The sequence below is a fragment of the Oryzias melastigma genome, linkage group LG6, assembly GCF_002922805.2.
Source record: "Oryzias melastigma strain HK-1 linkage group LG6, ASM292280v2, whole genome shotgun sequence".
NCBI lineage: Eukaryota > Metazoa > Chordata > Actinopteri > Beloniformes > Adrianichthyidae > Oryzias > Oryzias melastigma.
The window spans coordinates 28,110,615-28,132,742 of record NC_050517.1 but is presented as its reverse complement, the minus strand read 5'-3'; the positions used below and the strand labels follow the sequence as shown (position 1 = coordinate 28,132,742).

General features: G+C 40.8%; 1 protein-coding gene across 1 annotated transcript in view; it reads right to left on the bottom strand.

Annotated features, from left to right (window-relative positions):
• Positions 1-22,128, bottom strand: part of zfpm1 (zinc finger protein, FOG family member 1) — a 102,642-nt gene that overhangs the window by 40,279 nt on the left and 40,235 nt on the right. The window contains exons 2-3 of the mRNA XM_024280970.2: positions 15,008-15,154; positions 5,526-5,663 (exon numbers count right to left, since the gene is read on the bottom strand). Coding sequence (XP_024136738.1) covers positions 5,526-5,663; positions 15,008-15,154 — 285 coding nt within the window. The remainder of the gene's footprint in view (positions 1-5,525; positions 5,664-15,007; positions 15,155-22,128) is intronic.

Here is a 22,128-nt window from a genome sequence, read left to right as displayed (position 1 = left end):
GTCAACTTGTCGTTAACATCTGGCGTTTTCCCAGAACCACTGAAAACTGCTGTAATCAAACCTCTCCTAAAAAAGGACAGTCTAGACAAAACTCAAATGAACAACTACAGACCGATATCAAACCTGACAATTTTAAGTAAGATCATTGAAAAAGCTGTTTTCCATCAGCTAAATGAATTCCTAATAAATAACAACTGCTATGATGTCTTCCAGTCCGGCTTCAGACAGAACCACAGCACTGAAACGGCTCTGACCAAAGTGACTAATGACATACGTTTGAATACAGACAGTGGAAATATGTCAGTGCTAGTTTTACTGGATCTCAGTGCTGCGTTTGATACAGTCGACCACACAATACTACTCAGACGACTGGAAAACTGGGTGGGTCTCACCGGGCCAGTACTAAACTGGTTCAAAACGTACTTAGAAAACAGGAAATATTTTGTGTCAATTGGTAACTTCACTTCTGAGCCAATAGAAATTACATGTGGAGTGCCCCAAGGCTCCATCCTGGGACCACTTCTATTTAACATCTACATGCTCCCACTGGCCCAGGTTATAAAGAACAACAACATTAGTTACCATAGCTATGCAGATGACACACAGATATATATTAGACTGACACCAGGAGACCGAGGCCCTGTACAGGCTCTTGGTAAATGCATTGAGGACATTAATGACTGGATGTGTCACAACTTACTTCAATTAAACAAAAACAAAACTGAGGTTATTGTCTTTGGGGCTAAAGAAAAAAGGTTAGACGTCACTACAGAGCTTCAATCTATTCAACTAAAAACTACCAACCAGGCCAGAAACTTGGGTGTAGTGATAGACACAGACCTAAATTTTGATAAACACATTAAGGCAGTCACTAAATCAGCCTATTATCATCTCAAAAATATCTCAAGGATTAAAGATCTGATGTCTAAGCAGGACCTGGAGAAACTAGTGCATGCTTTCATCTTTAGTCGACTTGATTACTGTAACAGTGTTTTTACAGGACTACCAAAAAAATCCATCAGGAAACTGCAGCTTATTCAGAACTCTGCTGCTCGGGTTCTCACAAGGACCAAGAAAGTAGACCACATCAGTCCAGTTCTGAGGTCTTTACACTGGTTACCTGTCTGTCAGAGGATAGACTTTAAAGTTCTGTTACTGGTTTATAAAGCTTTGAATGGTTTAGCACCAAAATATATGACTGACCTCCTGACCCAGTATGTACCAGCCAGACCTCTCCGGTCATCAGGATCCGGTCTTTTATCAGTTCCTAGAGTAAGAACTAAACATGGAGAAGCTGCATTCAGCTTCTATGCACCACAGATCTGGAACAGACTTCCAGAAAACATTAGATCTGCTAAAACACTCAGTGTATTTAAATCCAGGTTAAAGACTCACCTGTTCTCAGTTGTATTTGATTAACATGTATTCAAAAGTTTACGTCCGCACTGTTTATCTATGCTTGTTTTAAATTAAAATCTTTTTACTTTCTTTTAATTTTATTTTAATGATCACATTTTTACTATTTCTTGACTGTTTCTTTTAATGTTTTATGTAAAGCACTTTGAATTGTCTCTGTACATAGAATGTGCTATAAAAAATAAACTTGCCTTAGTCAATATCTGGAAGGTCCAAGTTGAGAATTTGATGTGCAACAGATTGTTTAAAAAGTGCAGAGTGGAAATGTACCCAGAAGACTGCTGTGAGTCAAAAACAGTTACTGCTTATTGACTTTGCACTTTTACAAGCCAACAGGAAGATTGATTGAGGAACATCATGGATACGCCTTCTTCTCAAATGTAAACAAATAAACAGACTATTTAGCTCTAGAAAGACAAACATATACTAAAAATGTGAACCTTTATATAGACTTTTTGGGAAACTATAGAACATGAATTGATGTAAATTCTGTTTCTTTTGATTTACTAGATTGTGGGATGATATATTGGTTGTGTTGTTAAGGAAATTAATAGTTGAGATTATCTTGTTTTTGTTTTTTTATCAGTTGCCTTAGTAAACATTTCTGTGAAAGTGCTATTTTCTTCCTAAAGGAATGTAAACAATAACTGTAAACTTTATGTCATTTGTCTTATATGGGGGGCAACAATTATTTTGACTGTGTGATTATATCCATTTACCGCCTTCTTAGGAAGCCCAAAACACTTTACAGTCACAGTTCTATTCACACTGACACTAACCTATAAACACGGGGAGCAGTGTGGGGCTCAGTGTCCGGCCCAGGACACTTTGACAGATGGGCGGGCAGGACCGAATCCAAACAAGTCGACCGCCCTATTTCTACACCACGACCAGCACTAGAAAACGTGCAGCTCCCAGGAAACTTTTCAAAGTGCTTTCACTGACAGTGAAACCCAAAGACAGCAGAACATGTCAGTTTGAACATGAGCTCCAAACTCACCCAAACATCATGAAACGCAAATATAAAACAAGACGAGGCGTTTGTGGGAGATAAGTGAGCTTGTTTGGGCTGCAGGAACCCATGACTGGAGCTTGTTAGCAGGTCACGGCCGCGTTGAGTCACAGACAGGAGGCTGCTGACTCCACATGTGATTACACTTTTAACGAACCGGCGGAGTCCGAACCATTGACTGCATGAGAACTGGACTGAGTGATTCCTTCAGCCCTGGCATTCCAAACAGGAAGTTTCCAAAATCCTGGCTAATTCCCGTTCTTGCTCTGCTACCTTTTTTAACATTTTTTTGATAATCCTCTTATTTTATGATACTTTTTTCTTTATTGAAACTTATTCAAGCTATAGACTGACCAATCAGATGCCTCAATAAAAGTAGGTGGAGCCCACTGGCCCCCATGTTCAATGTTCAAAACATTTGATTGACAGATTACCTGTAGCCCGCCTTCAAGTGGAAGGAGAGTAGCCTTCCAACAAGATCACTCCAGATTGACAAGAGTGGATCTGGAAACGCAAGAGGACCAGGCAGCAGACATCAACGTTCAGAAGTCCTCAAAAGTCACTCGAAGAAAACTTTATTTTAACAGGCAACCCAAACAGTTACAGTTTTTCCCGTTTTAAGATTTATTAAAAGTTTTCTACAATTCTGAACACTGCTAGGATAAGTTTTAAAATTTCTGCTTTCCGCAGATGTAGCTAGGCGCCATACTGTCTGCAGCCAGGTCCCTGTCCAGAAACGTTGACTCAGACCATAGACTGTAGAATCACTGGACAGCTCAACCCCTCCCCACTCGTGTTCCAAATAGGAAGTACCTGCTGTCTCCAAGAAGTCAAAACCCCATAGACTTCTATTGAGAAATAGATAATTATTTTTCAGTCATTCTGTTTGTCAGAATAACCATTCATGTCTTGATGCCTTCTTAACATCTTTTTTTTAATCCTTTGTTTTAAAGATATTTTTTTTTGTTTTCGCAAGTTATTCACATTATAAACTGACCAATCAGATGCCGTAGTAACAGCATGTGGTGCCCGCTGGCTCCGCCTCAATCGATTGATTGACAGCTTCTCCTGAGGCCACTTTCAGTGGAAGGGGTGTGCACTTGGAAAAACTGACAACTGTTTCCCTGTTTTTCCCCTAAAAACATGACTCAGACCGACTTGGGCCAACCACTGTCGTCTGGCTCCAAAATGGCGGCGCCTGTATCAGGAAGCAACGGTGACAGATTCAGCCTGATTTCACTAGAACCGGAGGTAACGCATTTTCTATGAGTGACGTCACCCTTCACTTTGTCCATTGTTTCTACAGTCAGTGACTCAGATCGACTTGGACTAATCACTGACATCTGGCTCCAAAATGGCGGCGCCCGTATCAGGAAGCAATGGTGACGGATTTGGCCTCATATTGTGAGTCATGGAGGTAAGGCGTTTTCCATGAGCGATGTCACCCTTCACTCTGTCCATTGTTTCTACAGTCAATGACTCAAACCGACTTGGACCAAAAGCTACTTACTGACAACGTCTGGCTCCAACAAAGCCAAAAAGAAATTGCGACAAAATTGACTTCTCTTGGTTGGAGTTAGAACGAAGGTAATTTCTATAGGTGACGTCAAATTCACTTGAACTAGTTTTCAGATACAGAACACGCCTGCAAAGAAAAAAAAAACAGAAAGAAGAAGCCATCGTTCTCCCAGATGGGGAGAACCATAAGAACTGAGGAGAAGGAGGAGTGGAAGGCAGGAACAGGGAGAAATGAGTGGAATGTCAACACCAGCGGAGGAGATAAAGGCCTCTAACACACGGAGAACACCTGTGCTGAGGAGGAGAAACAATGGTAGAAACGAGGAGACGCAGGGAGGGGTGGTGGTGATGGGGAGACCAGAGGAGAGGGTGGATGGATGGATGGAGGGAAGGAGGGAGGGCTGGAGGAAAGAGGAGGAGGGGAGGGGGGGCTCGACGATAAGAGAAAAATTCAGACCGGTCAAAGTTTCCTTTTTGCCAATCGTTCTCCTGATAAAGACAGCGCCTGCTCCGGAGCTGATAGAGGAGCTATCTCCCCCCCGCTCTCACCCCCTCCCCCGTCGCTCTGCCTTCCTCACCCGGCAGTTAGTTTGTGAGGAAGGGAGGAAATAAAAAAAAAAGAGAGGAGAAGGGAGGGCTGTATCAGTGCAGCATCATGGTGCTACCATCAACCAGCCGCCGCGCAGCAATTAATATCGCTCCAATTACTGTTAAAGGGACGAGGCTGGGACAGGACGATAATGAACACATCCTCTCGTCTGCGGCTCACGAATTAAAACGCACACACACACACAAAACGAGCGCAGCTTGAAAAGGAAATAATAGGAGATAGTACGGTAATCTCCCCGCATTGTTTAAGTCATTGAAGACAACAGACAGAGAGAAATAAATAAGCAAACAAACCTTGATAAGACAGGAAATAAATAATAAAATTATGGCGATTTACTCGTTATCTCCCTTTTTTCGCTGCAAGTCTTTTTGTGCCTTGAATATATTTTCTCTTACGTGTCTGCAGGACAACACGTGAACTCGAAAACCATCTGAAAGGCAACCACGTTCCCCGCCGTCATCCTGCAGGTGTACGGACCCCTGAAACCACCTCAAGGTGGAAAAACACCACAAGAAATGCAGTTTCTGAAATACCCCATCTGGCTGCTACGTTATCCATCAATGATTTCTAACAGAATGGAAGCTAAATTTGACAAAATACTTGACGGCGGAGGTTCAAACCTGGAGGTGTGGTAGACGGCGAGGCCTGGATGGAGCAGGGGCGTGGATCTGCGACTATTTTACTGCTAGAGCTTCCTTCTGAGGCAGAACTCAGGATCTACGTCTTACAATCTGCTCTTGTTTTGTGTCTGTCAGTAGAGTTTGTACTCTGGCACAAAGTGACTAAAAAAAAAAAAAAGCCCACACTGCTCAAAATGTTATTTTGAGTCTTTCAGTTTTACGGATGTGATCAGATTGGTTAACAGAGAACTTCCTGTGCTGTTTATCTAGCTTCAGATCAAGACTTAATCTAACCAAAAAATGAACCGACATGTGCATCTGCTGTTTGAACCCCCCCGGTATCACAGACCTGGGCCTTTCCACTGCAGCTCCTCTTCCTCTTCATCAACCTTCTCATCTTCTTCACCGCCACCATGCGTAGGAGCTGACTCCTCCCCTCCGTCGCCGTCCTCATCCGGTCCTCCACCTGAATCCTGCGTCCGCGTTTCTGGAAACAAACCAGAGCTTAGATGTCTAACTACCCTCCTCATCCCGAAGGCCACCTGATCAGCTCCGATCTCGCCGCCATCGATAGAGCCGATTAGCCAGCCTCCCTGATCAAAGACGTGGCTGCTGCGCGCGCACGCCGCTGCTTTCACCACTACCTGTGCGTGTTTGCAAAGCGTGCATGTGTGGACCCTGAACTTTGCCTCTCTGGCTGTTATCAGCGAGCTCATCGCACTGCTGGGCTTCTCGCTATTAGCTGGACTCATGATTAGTCAGATTAGATTAATAGCCGCATCGACGCGGCCGCCCTTATCCGACCTGTGGATCTGTCTTACACATCATCAGGCCGAAGGTCAGCCGACTGCGTCGAGCTGGATCTCACATGCCTCGACGAGCACTTTCTAACCAGGGAGCTCCACGGCACCGAGGCCCGGTCCGCTTGATGCCATCACGACCCAGAAGCCTCCACGTCTCACAAGACAAATTCTTGGAACCATCCAGCAGACAAGCATCTGCCAGCAGCAGAGATGCTCGCACAAGATTCTGATGAATTCTGACAGATTTCTGTCGCTCCTTCCAGATAAGATGGTGGTTCTCAGAAGAATTCATTTGATCAGACCTGGTTTGAGCGAAAGAAACGTTGGCTTCAAATGTTTAATACAAATTAAATGTGAGAAACAGAAAGTATTTTCTGAATAAAAACTTTCAGAGGGGAGGTTTGTGTAGTTAGTCATCAGTAACGGTGCACAGTTTTGTCATTTCAACATCAGTCTTTAAATCATTTTACGACGGTTTCTCCTCCTACCCAAACAGTTTGGAGGTTCAACATTTAGGAGTCCAAATGAAAAAACATAGAGAAGGTTTCCTCTCAGTTCAGGTTAAAACCTCTGACAGCACAGATGAAGGTGCTTAACAAAAAAGACGTATATAAATATTAGCTAAAACTGTAAAAAGTCACAAGACACTTCATGAAAAGGAATAACAACAACAAAAAATATGATAAAATGATTACATAAAGGAAGGAAGTGAGGAGGCACTGCACAGATTAACAGATAGACAGGGTAAAGACGCACAAATGATAAACCATAAAAGCCATAAAGCTCAATAAATAAATGTGTTGATTAAATGAGTTCTTTAAAAGCTAACTCTGAAGGTTGAGTGTAAATACTCCATGACTAATGTTTCAAAAATAATCTGTTTAAAACAGAAAAAAATGCAAATTTACTGATGGACAAAGAAGCTTGTCGGATTCAGCTAAACATCATAAATGACCTCCATGTGACCTCTGACTGTGATCTTTTGTCTCTGTCTACTTCCTGCTGCATCTTTGACCAATCAATCACAAACGAGAGATTTATAAATTACATCTAGATTAGTTTTGAACCAGTTTAAGTCTCCGTTCCACAGGAGTCGCAGCACTTTTATGAAGACGCTCAGGATTTCTCTCATGATTCCCAGTAGAATTAGACGAATATACAGGTCTCTTTCTAAAGATCTAAATAACTTTTTCTCATTTTTAGTTAAAGTTAAGCCCGTAACACTGGAGTTGTAGCCTAAATAAGTGTGTTTTCAACCTTTTTTGAGCCACGGCACACTTATTTTGTTGGTAAAAACCGCAAGGAACCCCACCAACCAAAATTTAATCAATTGAAACTCTGTGCAAAGTGTTAACAATATCCAGTACTTAAAATTAAACCTGCAAACTGCAAATAAAACTGGTTAAAAAATATCCATGCGAGTACACACACATAAACAAAAAACATTTATAAATGTTAAGTAAATCCTGTAACATACACAAAAATGAAAGTGCACGGGGGTTTCTAAATACCACATTTTTCACCTACAGCTTTAAGTTTTACTTTACTTCAGTCATCTGTCGTGGCACCCTTGATGATCAGAAACACAGGCCTAAAGAACACGTTAATTGACACACTGGTTAAAAAAGAAGCTTTTCTCTGCTACGGAATCAGTTGAGTTACATGAACGCTTCACTACTGTAAAGCACAGAGGTGGGAGACTGATGATGTGGAGAACCTGGATACCTTCCAGTCAAACATGAATTTAAGACATGAACCTGCTTGTGAAACAAGACGAAAAGCAGTAAAAGTACGACAGGAAAAAGGGCTAGCATTTCCACAAGATCATAAGAAAACAAAACTTTACTTTCTGTCACTTCTTCAGTAAATCTTTTCTTTCTCCCAACTCCTATCCGCTCCTCAACCTCCTTCCTCCTTCGAACTTCCGCCTCCTCCCGAAAAGCCCGCCCCCGTTTTCGGCCCCCGCGGATAAGACCTCAGCCGTGTGCACAAAGGCCGTGTTTACCCTCACATTCCTGCTTCGATAAACAGCGATAGTACCCAGTCGATATCTGCCATAAACGCCCGGCGACCACGTGACGCTCCGTTATTAACCGCGACGAGGAGGCTGGATCTTCATCGTGGGATCCGTCAGAACACACACTGCACGCATCTGGTTTCACGTCACGTCCACCTTTCAGCCGTTACTGTACACACACACACACACCTCCCCCTGCCTAAACAGTGCCATTATTTTCAGCTATAAATCACATTGAATGGCACATTGATTTTATCCTGCAGGGGCTGCAGCATGGAGGGGAGCTGGAGACACAGTTATTGCATTTAATATTATCAATATTATCTCCCATATCATCTCAGACAGGGAGGCAGGTATCAGGAGGAGTCGACAGACACTTTTCTGCCAAACCTCCTCCTCCTCCTCCTCTTTCCCGCTCAGCGAGACAGTCTCCATCAATCTGATAAGCTGAACTTCCCCGTCACACCTGCAGGGCAAAGTCACCCGACATTCCCTCGCCTCCAGACTTTTGGGAGCGTTTCAACGCGGCCTTTTCTTTGCGGACACGTGAGCCCGCAGACTCACCGGCAGAGACTCACTGGCAGAGATCCACCAGAAGAGATCCGCCTGCAGAGATCCATTCTACGAATCATGTCCAGGACGGATTCAGGGACCAAGAAGAGCAGCACCATTGATAGGAAACAACAAGACTTTGGAAAACTCGATCGACTCAAACTGTAAACACAAACTTGAGACGTTTTAAAGAAGAAAAAAAAAACATTCTTGTATCTTGGAAGGAGAAATAAGAACATAGAAGTTCAAAGAGAGGAACCATAAAATATTAGAGCTATTTGTTGGATAAACATAAAACATTTATAGAATAACTAGGAAAATAAGTGATGAAGTGAAAGCGCCACTGAATGAGGCGGCTGCAGACAGCGGAACATCAGACACAAGCATCGTTATACAGCAGAACTGAAGGACTCCTGCTCTGAACTCTCACAGCTTTTAAGTATAAAACTAGAATTTGTGAGGTTTTTTTTTTTATTATCAACGGCCTCCTAAAGCTTTCACACAGACAGGTCATTACTCAAACTACATCAGATCAGAAACTGATGCTCATGTTGCTTTATGACTAGAACAGATCAGTTGTAAACTATTTCTGCTTTGTGATCGATCAGACAATTACCTTCTAACGTGTTGAACTTAAATAAATAATAAAATTAACTCTAAGACCAAAGAAGACATTTCCAGAGTGATGTTTCTCGCCAGATTTGCTTCTCGTCTTATTTTTTTCACTTTTTTAGTCTCTAATCAGTTATAATATAATACAATTATAACCAATCAGAAAGGATTTATGTCAATATTCAATAAAATATGTGACAGTTGTGCAAACAACAAATACAAGGCAATCAGAGGGTCAAATCTGGAGACTGTAGAAGACCATAGTTTACTAAAATATAGTGGTTTAATTCAAGTGGTCTAATGATAAAATGTAACATTATCTTATTTAAGGTTTTTGAGGTCAGGGAACATTTTTCCCCTTTGCTGCTGTGAAAGATTTCTGATTATCAAACAAAAGCTAGTTTTAACTTAAAAATGCACTTTGGTGGATAAATATGCATCATATTGAATCGTTGCCTCCTGAATCTCGCGTCAAGATTGGTGAATATAGACCACAATGCACTGCTTTTGAACAATTTTCCTGTGAAAAAATATGTTTTGGTTTTGTTTATAAATTATTAAAGTTTTCATCTTCAAAATATTCTAGTGTCTTGTAATAAAATGAAACATTTCAAAAAATAAATGCTGATCTGGAATGCATTGATAATCGCCTCATAATCAGATTGTTTAAAATCAATTCCTCCTGAATTGTAATAAATCAAATTGAATCGTTAATTATTTCAAGATTCCAATTTTTCCTAAAATGTAGTTTGATGAGCTTTAAATGTTCATTAAAGTAAATTAGAACCTTTAAGTTAAAATCAAACTAGTTGTATTTTAAGTGACATTAAAACAAACAGAACCAGAACCTTCTAAGGTCCACTAAACAGTTCTGGTTCTCCTCCAGGTGAACATCAGAAACGAATGTTTGGCAGCAAACATGGGAGTTGGCATGTTTGCTGCATCCCACAGGTGCTAGTTGGAGGTTTCATTATATTTAGGATGCTTGTGGGACCTTCATATGTTCATTTTGATATTTTGCTTTGGGTTAAAAATAAGCTCCGTTACTGATTTAAACCTTGTAATTTAAAAAATCTGATTTATTTTCTGTTTCTCAGAAAACCTTAAACAGGTGGGAGATCCTCCGGGTGAATCTGAGGTCAAATCATTCACTTCTGACACCATTAATCCTCTATAACTAAGTAGAAAACACTTTTTTTAAAACTTTGTTTAAGATTCATCTCAGATCCCATCAGCCTGAAACTGTTGCAGCTTCGCAGGAATGTGCAGTTTCTTATCAAAGCTCAGTTGAAGGCCTAGAAAGATCTGACGGGCTGTAAGTCATTTTAGGGCTGGAAGACGTGATCTGCAGATTTATCTCTGCATCCTGTCGATGACTTTTTCCTCTGATTAACTCAAAAGGGAACATTTACATCCAGCGAAGACGTGATCAACGCGAGGGTCAAAGGTTTATGTGGGGTCCACCAGCAGAGGAAGACAAACATTCAGCAGAAACGGGGAACCTGCTGCTAATCCGTCCAAGGAAACCTCAGCTTACCGCCTCTCACGCGCGCCGTCTCTTCTCCCGCTAATCTGATTCTGATGAAAGGGAATGAAAAAAAAAGACAAAAGCTGCTCTGATTGGCTCAAACGAGAGCGCGACAATAGGAGGTCAGGAGGAGTTAACTTATGGGCGCAGAAGTGGATTTTATCAGGTTTCCTGTGATGAATAAAAGTGATTGTTTCAAAAAAGAAGAGCTCTGCTGGTTTCTGCAGGTTGTTGCAGCTGCAGAGCGATTCTGAGAAGAGAGAAGGAAAGGAACAGCAGAGTGAAGAGAAGAATCACCTGACAGCTGCTCCTCCGTGATGCTGCGCATGCATGTGTTTGTGTGCGAGCGTTCATGCAGCTGCTGTGGGTCACGGTGAAGTGCTCGGTTCTGTTTCTGGGAGAATGTGGTTTTCTTGCACAACTTATCAGGGTGGTTATCACTCCTGTGTGTGCTTGTGTGTTAGTGTGTGTGTCTTCCAGATGGTGGATAAGAGGCCCTGCCTTTATTAGCCAGCGCCGGTCAGATAAAGACTAGTATTGATCCCAGGTTGAAAGAGCAGGTTCGTCAAACATGGCTGATTTACAGAGAGCTGATAATGGCAGCACTGGGCAACCGAGGAACCCCAAGGATGAGGAAGAGGAGTAAATCAACAGTGATGTGAAGGGACGTGTGCGTGGGTGCATGTGTGGTGGGTTTAAAAACATGCACATCCAGAGATGTGTGAGAAAACTGTTCACCATCCATGGATTTGCACACGTGCAGCACGCCTGACTTCTTTCATCCTCTTCTTCTGCAATCTAACACACAACCCGACCTCGCCTCAAACCCTCACACACACACACAACTAATCTCTAATCTTGTCTCGATTAGCACCTGACAGAATTTCCATGGGTTTATCAAACCGAGCCAACCAGCAGACGCTTATCACCCTCAGCCCCCAAATTTCACAAGAGCAGGAATTTTTGAGATTAAAAAAAGAAAACGCACACACACACACACACACACAGCTGGTGAAATCTTGAATAAGTCAAAAGAATATGAGTGAAAAGTGTGCTATCACACGGAGCGCTGTGGTTCGGGATAAGAGGCGCAGGAAGGGGGGGACGGCTCGTCGAGGCCCACAGAAATGTTTTTGTTTGTTTTTCTGCCTTCAGACACATTGGAGATAAAACGGGGGCTGCAGCCTCATAAACTTCATGTTTTTGTGAGTGCGGTTCTGGGTGACGTTAACGTCTCCTCTTTGATAACAGGTAGACGTCAGTTGATTAAACAAAGTCCTGATGAGCAGATAAGGCGGGTAATAACCACTAATAACTGACAGTGAAGCAGACATCTGGATGGGTTTAGAGGAGCTCGCCGTGGACGTGACGCAGATGCGGCTTTGTTTCTGGAGCCGGCCTTCAGGTACACCTGCTCCCAACTCCACGCTCGTGCGACATTCAGGCCGGGCTCAGAAACACGCGTTCGAGCGACCGCTTCCAATGAAAAGCCAAAGGAAATGCACAATTTGTGGCTGATGAATTCAAAACTTAAGTTTTTAAGTCTGTTTTCAGGCTTTACATATGAAACACGTCCCCACTCAAAATGCGTTTAAAGTTAAACCAGTTGAACTTTGACCAATCAGGAGGATGAATTTGTGTAGTATGAGAAGTTCCCTTTTTAATAAACTAGTGGTGCCACAAACGATTGTTTTAATCATCGATTATTTTTCCGATTAGTCGACTAATCAGGTCACGCGTAAGCTGGATCTAAAGCAAACATCGTAGCCGTAAGTAGCTTTAAACTAACTAAAAACTAGATAACATTACCTGCAATATTGATAGAGTGAATGCTGTAAGCTGAATTTGACCGCTGAAGATGATAGTGCTGATAGCTGAAGATGCTGAAGTTAATAGCTGAAAACGCTGAAGCTAATAGCCAGCTAAATGCCTAAAAAACTGAAAAAAAATCCTAAATTAACCAAAATAGCTATCATGTAGCTGAAATTTTAGCTAAACTCCAAAATAGCCTAAAAAACTTGAATAAATGCCAAAATATTCAAACAAGCTAACAGATTGCCATTATAACTTTCAACTTTACAACACTCCATATGTTATAAAGTAATGACTATTAAATTAGTCAAGTATTTTAATAGTCGATTAGTCGACTGTAATACTCAGAATACAGGAGAAATTAATAGTTTTTTTTTCCAATTCTTAAAACACACTTCCTGAAATAAAAGAACAATTTCACCAAACATAATTTCAAAATATAGACTAAATACTACATAATACTTGACTCTCGAGTCAAAAGTTCACTTTGAGGTCATAATGAAGAGTCTGTTGTCAAAAAATAAAACACACAGCAAACAGAACACACTATACAACAAAACACTAGGACATTTTTGCAAAATGTAGACTCAATATACAAAATACTTGAAGATTGTGTTTTTAAAGATAGCAAACACAACAAGACACAAAACACTGGACACTGTTCACAAAAAAGTTTGTAAAGAATTCCCCCAAAAATAGAGTAATATATATATTTTTTTAATTTTCACTGTATCCCTTGTGCTATCTTATGGGGTCCAGATGACCCCACCCATTTATTGATGTGTGATCCCTCGAAAGGTGGGCAGGATTTTATGTCCGTCAGCCTCTCTGCTACAGTCTACAATTGTGGGAGGGGCTTTACAGGCATCATCTGCCCAGCTGTGGTTGCCTCAGGTGAGAGGCAGCAGGTGCTTTAGCCACACAAAGAAAGACAAAAAATGACTGCAGTAATGCTGGAGAAAGTTAGTTTTCTGAAAAAAAAATGTCTAGTTGAGTTTGTAAAGTTCCTACAGCTGCTTGTTTGGAGCGATGGTGCAGAGTTTTTGAACAGGAAGTAAGAAATCTGACTTTCACATCATGAAAAGCTCTTTCATGTTCATCACCTTTACCCAATGACATTTCTAACTTGTTCCTGAATTCATGCTGTGGATTGTTTTGTTTTTATCATTTATGCATTTCTTTTATGTATTTCCGCTCTTTGCTCTGCTGATAAATCTGTCTTCAGTCACTTTGAACTGAAGCCCTCCAGAGTTTACTCCAAACCTTCTGGAGAACTTCCTTCTGTGGCAGATCGGAGGAATCTGTCGGTCAATTAATGCCAGAAAACACACAGATCTTACAATATTTCCATTCATCCGATTCTGAACGATGATTAATTTTAGAAAGCTACCATATCTGGCTATGAAGGTTCATGAGCACCACCGATAATATAATACATCTCTGTTAATACAAAACCTAAAGCGAGCGCAGTTAAATAACGCTGAAAAGTTCCTTCATGCAGAAAAGAACCAATAAGGAGGCAGAAGAAGAGACTTAAACTTGATAGAACATTCTTTTAACAGACACAACCAGGAGTTTTACTGAAAAAAGATTAATTAATTCATTCATTAAACCAGAAGAAATTATGTGAAAGTTCCCATTCCTGCAGGTTTTCATAATTTGATAAGTTTATCTCACTTTAGAACAGAAATTTGAACTTTTTTTCTTGAGTTTTATTGCGAAATGCTACCATTGACTCAATGTTTGACCATTGACTGTAAATAAGAACTGGATGGAGTGACGTCATCCATGGAAAAGAACTGGCTTCCGGCTCCAACCGAATTAACTCACTTCAGATGCAATTTTTTGGACCATGGACATCGCAAAAAAATGGGGAACCAAAATTAGAACCAGATGACATCAGTCATTGGAATCGTTGGTCTGAGTCATCGTTTCTATGGCAACCACTCTCGCCAATCAGGAGTGAACTCATTGGAAGTACAAACCCCTCACACGTGAAAGATCAAATGTCTCCAGTGTGCAACTCTGATTGGTTAATTTTGAACATGAATAACTTAAAATACAAAATAAAATAATCACCCGAAAAATGTTGGATTCTGCCAAATCGAATGACTGAGAAATAGCTGTTTATTTCACTTCAGAGGTTTATGGGATTTTAGCTTCTTGACGCCAGCAGGTACTTCTTGTTTGGAACGCCAGGGGGAGGAGTCACTCAGTCCAGTTCTCATATACAGTCAATGGTCTGACCGGCCAAAAGACACTTTGACCAGCCTGTAACTCTTGTGCTATCCTAGGTATGACGTCGGGAGTGAGGTTATCTGGACCCCACAAGACAGCACCTGAACTTCTTTTTTAATGATTCATGATTGTCACTGGTGTCTGTAGAAGACAGGAAATCCTGTCCACCTTCATCCACATTTGTCATGGGATGGACAACACGTCAATGTAAGAATGGCGTCATCTGGACCCATTAGCACAAGAATTAACAGGTTTTCGTTCCCCCTCACCTTCGCTGTAGAGCGGCGTGTACGGCGGAGGGGTGGAGCTGTCGCCCTCGGCAGAGTCTTCCAGGTCGGAGGCTCCGCCCTCCTCTCCGGATAAGCTCATGGTGTCAGCTGTGTTCTCCTCACCGCCGTCGAGGTCGCCAAGGGAACCTGCAGAGAGGAGAACGCAAAATGAGAATGCACCTAAAGAGGCGGGGCAACAGGTGTGCTTTTAAAGTCTTTGGATCTCTCTCTAAGTAACCCACAAAGAAGCGTCTTTACCAGTGAAACAAAAATGGAGAGTAATATCAGAGCTTTCCAGGAAAACAAAGACATATATGGATCTAGACATTTACAAGTTGATGCATCAGAATGGGGCGGGGCATGGAGCTTGGACCCTCCCCAGCATATTTTCTACATCAATAATAATGCCACACTTTGTGGACTTGGGTCTTTTAAAGATGTGGGGAAATCTCGTGTGAACAATAACTGAGTCCAGTGCACCCAGAGAGCGCAGAAACAAAAGGATTTTCATCATTTTCACAATAAAAACATGAAAATCACATGTTCTGCTGGAAAAAAAGACTATTTTAAAAAAGAGTCATTGAAAAAACGGTTGGTAGAAGTGGACACGCTGAACGGACTAATCCAGAAGATTAATAGCAAGAAGCCGAGGGGGACCTTAAAGCCAAATTACAGTATACCTAAAACTGCAGCTAAAAGAGTGATTAGTGGAGGGCTGATCGCTATCGATTACAGTCTCATAATCCCTGCTGACCAGAGTAATTATACAGTACTTTTGATCTGTTTCAGCCTGTTTGAAGATTACATCCAGAAATGGAAGTCACTTAATATGGATTTAATGCCACTTTTTTTAAAGAGCGCTTCATTAATAATACTTTTTTTCTGTAAATGAAATTCTTTCTGGTGCGTAAAGAAACCTCGAAGCTTTCTCCTCCTCCTCCTCCTCAGTCCGGATCTTCATCATCCTCCACTTTAACAGGATTAGGGCGCAGAGACGGTTAACAGTCAGCTGAGGGAGACTCGTGTGCATGACGATGAAGATTTATTGGAAAGGCACATTGTTTTTGAACCCCCCCTGTTCCAGAGCAGGTTGTAAATTAATTTTCACGAGGATGCGCAGAAGAGGGAGATCAGGGAGGTGGTGGTGGGGGGACTATGGTTGTGGCGCCGCAGCCGTGACTGGGGGGCGTATATATTTACAATACTGGAACAATGGGAGTCTATAATCTATACAAAGCGCACAACAATACCCGTGAATAAAGCGGCTTGTAGGAAAAGGGAGAGGCAATTTTTCTAATTCTGTTAATTTCACTTCCAAAGCAATTAAAAGCAGGCAGAGATAATGCTGGGAAACAATCGACTGCTTCTGTCTTTGTAAATGAAACATCTTTAGGCTAATTTCTACTTCCACGCCCGCCTGCTTCACTCTCATTTCAGATAAAATGAAACAGCCAGATTTGGACCTTGGCGCGCAGGAAATCATCGATCCTGTACACAATATTTTTAGACTCTTTCTGCGCTGCGCCTGATCTCATTTCCAGTATCTGGGAGGACATTTTTCATACAATTAATTTCCCTTTAATCACAGTCGTACAAAGGGACTTCTGTGTGTAAAATTCCAATTATGTTTCCAGTTGAAAATGTCGGAGTTTGGATTTCTTTCCTCATTACGGCTCCGCTTTAATGAATCCATCTCCGCATCGCTGCTGTCGGACATGAAAAAGCGCAGAAAACTTTCAGCTCCGCTTCTCCTCCACTTTCATCCCGCAGCGCCAAACTTCTCCCTCCCCGCCGCCTCGGATGGATGCTTGGCGGGGAGGATGGCGTGATAAGTTGGCCACATTATAACCACTTTTTTGGGCTAATTGTTGGAGCCTGATATCCAGGAAAAAAAAAGCGGGGCATATCACCCTGCAGGAGCCACGTTCAGCTTTCCAGGAGGAACAGAAAGTTTTCCAAAAGAAAACTCAACTTAAGCTTCTGAAAGCCCAGATTTAGAACAGATCAGAGCGATTCTTCATGTTCCTGCAGCTCTTGAAGAACATCAGTGAAGATCTGAGACAATCAAACACTTTCATGTCATTATTATCCCAGAATTTTCCTTAAAAAGCATTTTTAAACTGTCATTTATTCATTTTTTCTGCTTTTACATGTAAAGAGAATTTATTCTTTGTGATCCGTCTGCTATAGATTCTCACAGTAAACAGAAGTTTCACTTTTCTAAGAAATCTTGCCCAAATGAGACCCTTTCTCTCCAGAAACATCTAGAATAGATCACTTTAATGTCCTTTTTTCTGGTGTTAGAGTCCAGTATAATTATCGTAAAATTGTTCCCAGAGGTCTTTCAATTATATGTTTGATGTTTATAGACCAAAATAAAAAACCTGTGAGGTGTTTTTAAGTTATGAGCTGTTGATGCGGAAGTAACCCTCCACTGGTATCCCATCATTCCCTTTTTACACTTTCTAATGGTAGCTTACACCACCTCACAACTCCAAGCTAACATTCGCGGTGCAACAAAAATGACGAGTGATTTTGTGGTTATACAGTTGTACATTTTGGAGCCAGATGGCAGCTCAGATGAGGAAAATAAAGACGTTCATGGATCTATTTTTCTGCAAGTGGATGCATTAAAATGGAAGTATTTGATCCACCCACTTCAGTTGCTCCATCACAACTTGGAGCTTTTTAAGAAGGCTGCTTTTTATCTGCTCTTGATCCATTACGATTTTAATAAATAAATAGTCAGAAATAGTCAGTTTTAATCTTTCAACTATTATCAGAAAAATGCAACAAGAACATGTTAAAAAAAATGTAAGGTTCTTCTATTATTTTATAAATGTCTTAAAGACATACTTCGGTATTTTTAACTTGTTCTTGAGCCATTTTTCTGATAATGGAGGACATATATAAAGAAAAATAAGCTCAAAATTACATTTCTGAGTATTGCTTTAATTAATTTGTTGTTAATCAGAAGCAGATAAAAAATGCTATTTAAAAAGAGCTAATTTGCGATGTAGAAAATATGCTGGGGGGGCCAAAGTCTTCCTGCTCCGATCCTCTCTGATGCATCACTTACAGACAAATTGTGCGTCTTTGGTTTAATCGTCTGACTCAAAACCGTACAACTGGGCAGCTCAGATATTGTTCACCATTTTTGTTGCACTTATAATGATATGTTGGGGTTGTGAGGGTCTGCAACTCTGCAAAGAGACCATAAACAGATGGATAATGGGAAAAGGGGGCAGGATAACTCCAACAATCTCATCCACAACTCAGAGGTAAATTCCTAATGAACTTCTGCTGATATGCAGAAACTATGTCCTAGAAAATGACACAGTTTCCTTTTTTTATTTCTTTTTTTTAACTAAAACAGCATAATTAAAAGACCACTTGGAACACTTTAACAAAGATGGTCAGAGTGAGAGTTTAAAGACTTACCATTAGACTTTTTTCTTTCTGCTTGATTAGGTTAACTGTTGTCATAAAGAAAATATTTTTTGTCTATCTAGAGGTCTGTCTACAGACCTCTAGATAGACCTCTATGATAAGTTGGTTCAGTTGCACTAATTATCTGATTGTGAGTCAAGTTTTGCTTTTTTAGTTCAGCTGGAGGATCATTTTTGGTGCAAGAAGGATTTTATTTTGAAAGGAACTTGTAAGTGCTGCTGTCAAAACTATGTAGAAAGTTATAACTTAATTTAAATATTTATAAGCTACATTTTATACATTAATGGTTTAATGTCCAAAAAAAGATTAATAGAAGTTAATTTTTATAAAAGTGAAGTGGGACTTTGCAGCTTTCTCAAGAAATTGGACCAAATGGTTCTTGTAGAGTTAAAGGTTCCAGATCCTCAAACTAAACAGGAACTTTAAGAAAACAGAAGCAAATACAGAGGAAATTTTGGAAACAAAAAAAAATAAATAAAAGTTTGTAAAAACAAAAAAATACTAAGCACAAATATAGAAAAATGGTCAGAGAGAAGTCCAAATTTAAAGAAAACTTTTCCACACAAAGTTGGTTTTGTTCATATGAATAAATCTATGAGGCTTTTTTCATCTCTGCAGCTTTTTGATGAATAAAAGCAGCACAGATCCGGAGTTATTGATCCCGGCTGAAGACGAACAACAACACTGATCAAAAAGCAGCATTTCCTCACAACAGCTTCATCATAAACGCCGTGTTTAACGCACTGCTGTGTCCCTCCGAACAGATAATAGCTGATTAATAATCAGCAGAGAGAAAGAATGAAGCAGGAACGATTAGAAATACTTTGCTGGTTTATCCAACGGCAGGGAAGGCGGGTGAGATCAGACGGAGGCGTGGAGCAACAGGAGCAGCGAGGAGCTGGAAAGCAGCTGTCAGTCTGTGAGGCAGAACAAAGTGCTGCAGCTGATGAAGGCGCTGAAGATACTGCTTTATTAACTCTGCGTCCACATCAAACCTGCGGCTCCAGGCTCGCTGATTCCTCCCAAAGACAACGCACATCAAACCTGCATGCTCAACAAGCTGATTAAACGGGCGCGCCGCTCTCACACTAATAACTCGCCGCACACCAAAAAAAAAAAAGAAAAAAACACATCAGACCTGAAAGCAGGAGGAGGAGGAGGAGGAGGAGTGCCTGTATCAGACAATCAGAGAGTGGAGAAACATTCAAAGAGGATGTTCAGAGGAGGAGGCGAGGATGGAAAGGAGAGGAGGAAACCGAGGCACCTGACATGGAGTCAGGCTCTGGAGAGGAGCCACTTATTGATCAGAGCCAAGACAATTACCCGCCGCCGAGGAAGTACTCTTCATCAACTTTGCACTTTAAACATCTCTGTCTTATCGGCGGCGGCGAGAGCAGGAAGGCCTCGATGTTCTCCGCCTGCATTCAGCGGCGGTGGAAATGGGTTCTGTTCCTCTAAAACTGATGTGCAAAAACGTTTTCCTCTCAAAACAATCATCTTTAAAACGCTTCATTCAAGACAGACAAGTCCATCAGCCAATCAGGAGTCAGAGTCATCACCTCCATCGCAGACTTCACTGAAGTTCTGGAGTTTCAGAAAAAATAGACAAACAGGTTCTGAACCAGCAGAACCCTTCAGAACTCCACTCTGATGACATCCATCAACTTAGATAACTTATTTTTAAATGTGTCAGATATTGCCTATAGACTTTTAAGAGTATTTTCCTTTTTGATCTGAATCCAAACATTTCCATCACCTCACTAGTTTCCTCCTGATGAAACCAGAGGACTAAATATTTACCAAAAAACATACAAACATCTGAAGTTTTCATTCAAATCCTTAATTCATTCATTTAAAAATCCAGAAGGTGAGAAGGATTAGATCTTTCCAGGCTAAGAAGACCTGAGAGCACGAAAACCTGAACAAATACAGTTCAGATGTAGACCGACTTCAGCAGGAAAACATACTTTGATAAAGATTTATAATATTTTCTCCATACAGACCAAATTACACTGCAGAGTTTGAAGACTAATGCTGTTGTTTTTATGTTCTTAGATTTTTATAACTCTCATTCAGCAAAAAACAGAAAAAAGGGATTTCATCTTTTCTAGTTCCTTCAGACAGATGTGGCATGAAGAAATGTGGATATAGGAACAGTTAAGTATTATTCAGAAGGCTCCTTGCTTCGTTTTATGATGGTTTTATTAGGTTTGATCTGCAGACGGAAAAGTTTGATTTAGATTCTCTGCTGGACGGAAACTGCAGCTTTTATTTAAGTCACTTTTGTGCTTCGTCTGTGATCGTCTTCACACTGACTGTTGTTGAACACTGCGAATGTGTTCATACTAGCAAATATTTCAAACTTTGTTTTCAGACCTTCAAAATATTTTACCAACTTTCAACTTTATTTTGCTACACTTTTCTCAAAATCAGCAGTTTGTTTCACATTAATAGCCAGAATCTAAAAAACAAAAATATGAAAAATACGAAAAAAATGAACCAAAATCATTTTGCTGCACTCTCTTGACGACAGAAAACTTGACTTAAGACTAAAAAAAAACTCAAATTTCACTATAAGTGTTGGTTTAATTTTAGGAATGTTCAATAAAAGTTAGAACGGCATTCATTGTTCTTATTTTAGGAACAAAAACATTAATGTATGGGTTTAAACTATTTAGATCAAAACAGTAGACGATACCAAGGTATCAAAATATAGATACTCATACATCACCAATTTTGGTATTGAATACTGCATTAAAGTATTGATTACTAATTAATAAATGGAAAAAAAATAAAAGTGGATGTGTCATTTCTAGATATTTGTGGTTATTAAGTAAATTATTTATGGTGAAGGATTTTGGCTTCTTGGAGATAGACAGTTGACGGTTGAACTTCTCCTTCAGTCACAGGACCAGAGAAGCTGCGAGTTTTGTGTGTTACCATTAGCAACAACACAGACCAACATCAGTAGGTGATTTTAGAAAGAATGGTTCTGTATTTTTAACTTTCCCTTTAAAGCTGTTATCTGGGCAGTATTTGATTTGTTTTTAGGATTAATCAGTAGTATTGATTATCTTATGTAAAAAAAATCTTCAAAGTGTAGCCCATCCCTAATGGAAGGATTACTTTACTACTTTCTAGTGATTTCTTACTTAAATTTATTGTTTTTTCTGTCTAGCAGTGATGGAAAAATGTGATAAAGTTTGACCAAAATGGTCACTTTTGCTGAGGGGTCGCCTGGTGACGGTCGGGCCTCCGCAGATGCAGGAACGTGACGGCGAGCATCAAGGCCGGCAGAAATGAAAGCGGAGCGCCTGCAGGAAGACAGCCATGGAGGAAATGTGATGCCTGAAGACAGGAGGTAATAAACTGAAGAACGCAGCAGGACGCCCGACATCAAAGCTCGGAAAATGAACGCAGGAGTAAAAAAAAGACGCTTGAGCGGTTCTCCTGCTCCCCACCTCCACTCTTCCTCCTCTCTGGCCTCTTTTAGTATCACTTGCTTTTCTCTGCCTCCCCTCCTCCTCCCCCTTTCTTCTTGTTTTATTTTTTTTTCTCTGGTGAAAAAGCGCAGTGACTGGGAGCGTCACTCCGTGCGGATAGCTGGGAGCCGTTGGCGGTTATCGGCTCCTGCAGACTCTCTCTGCCGGTCTGATCTGTCTCCTCTTCAT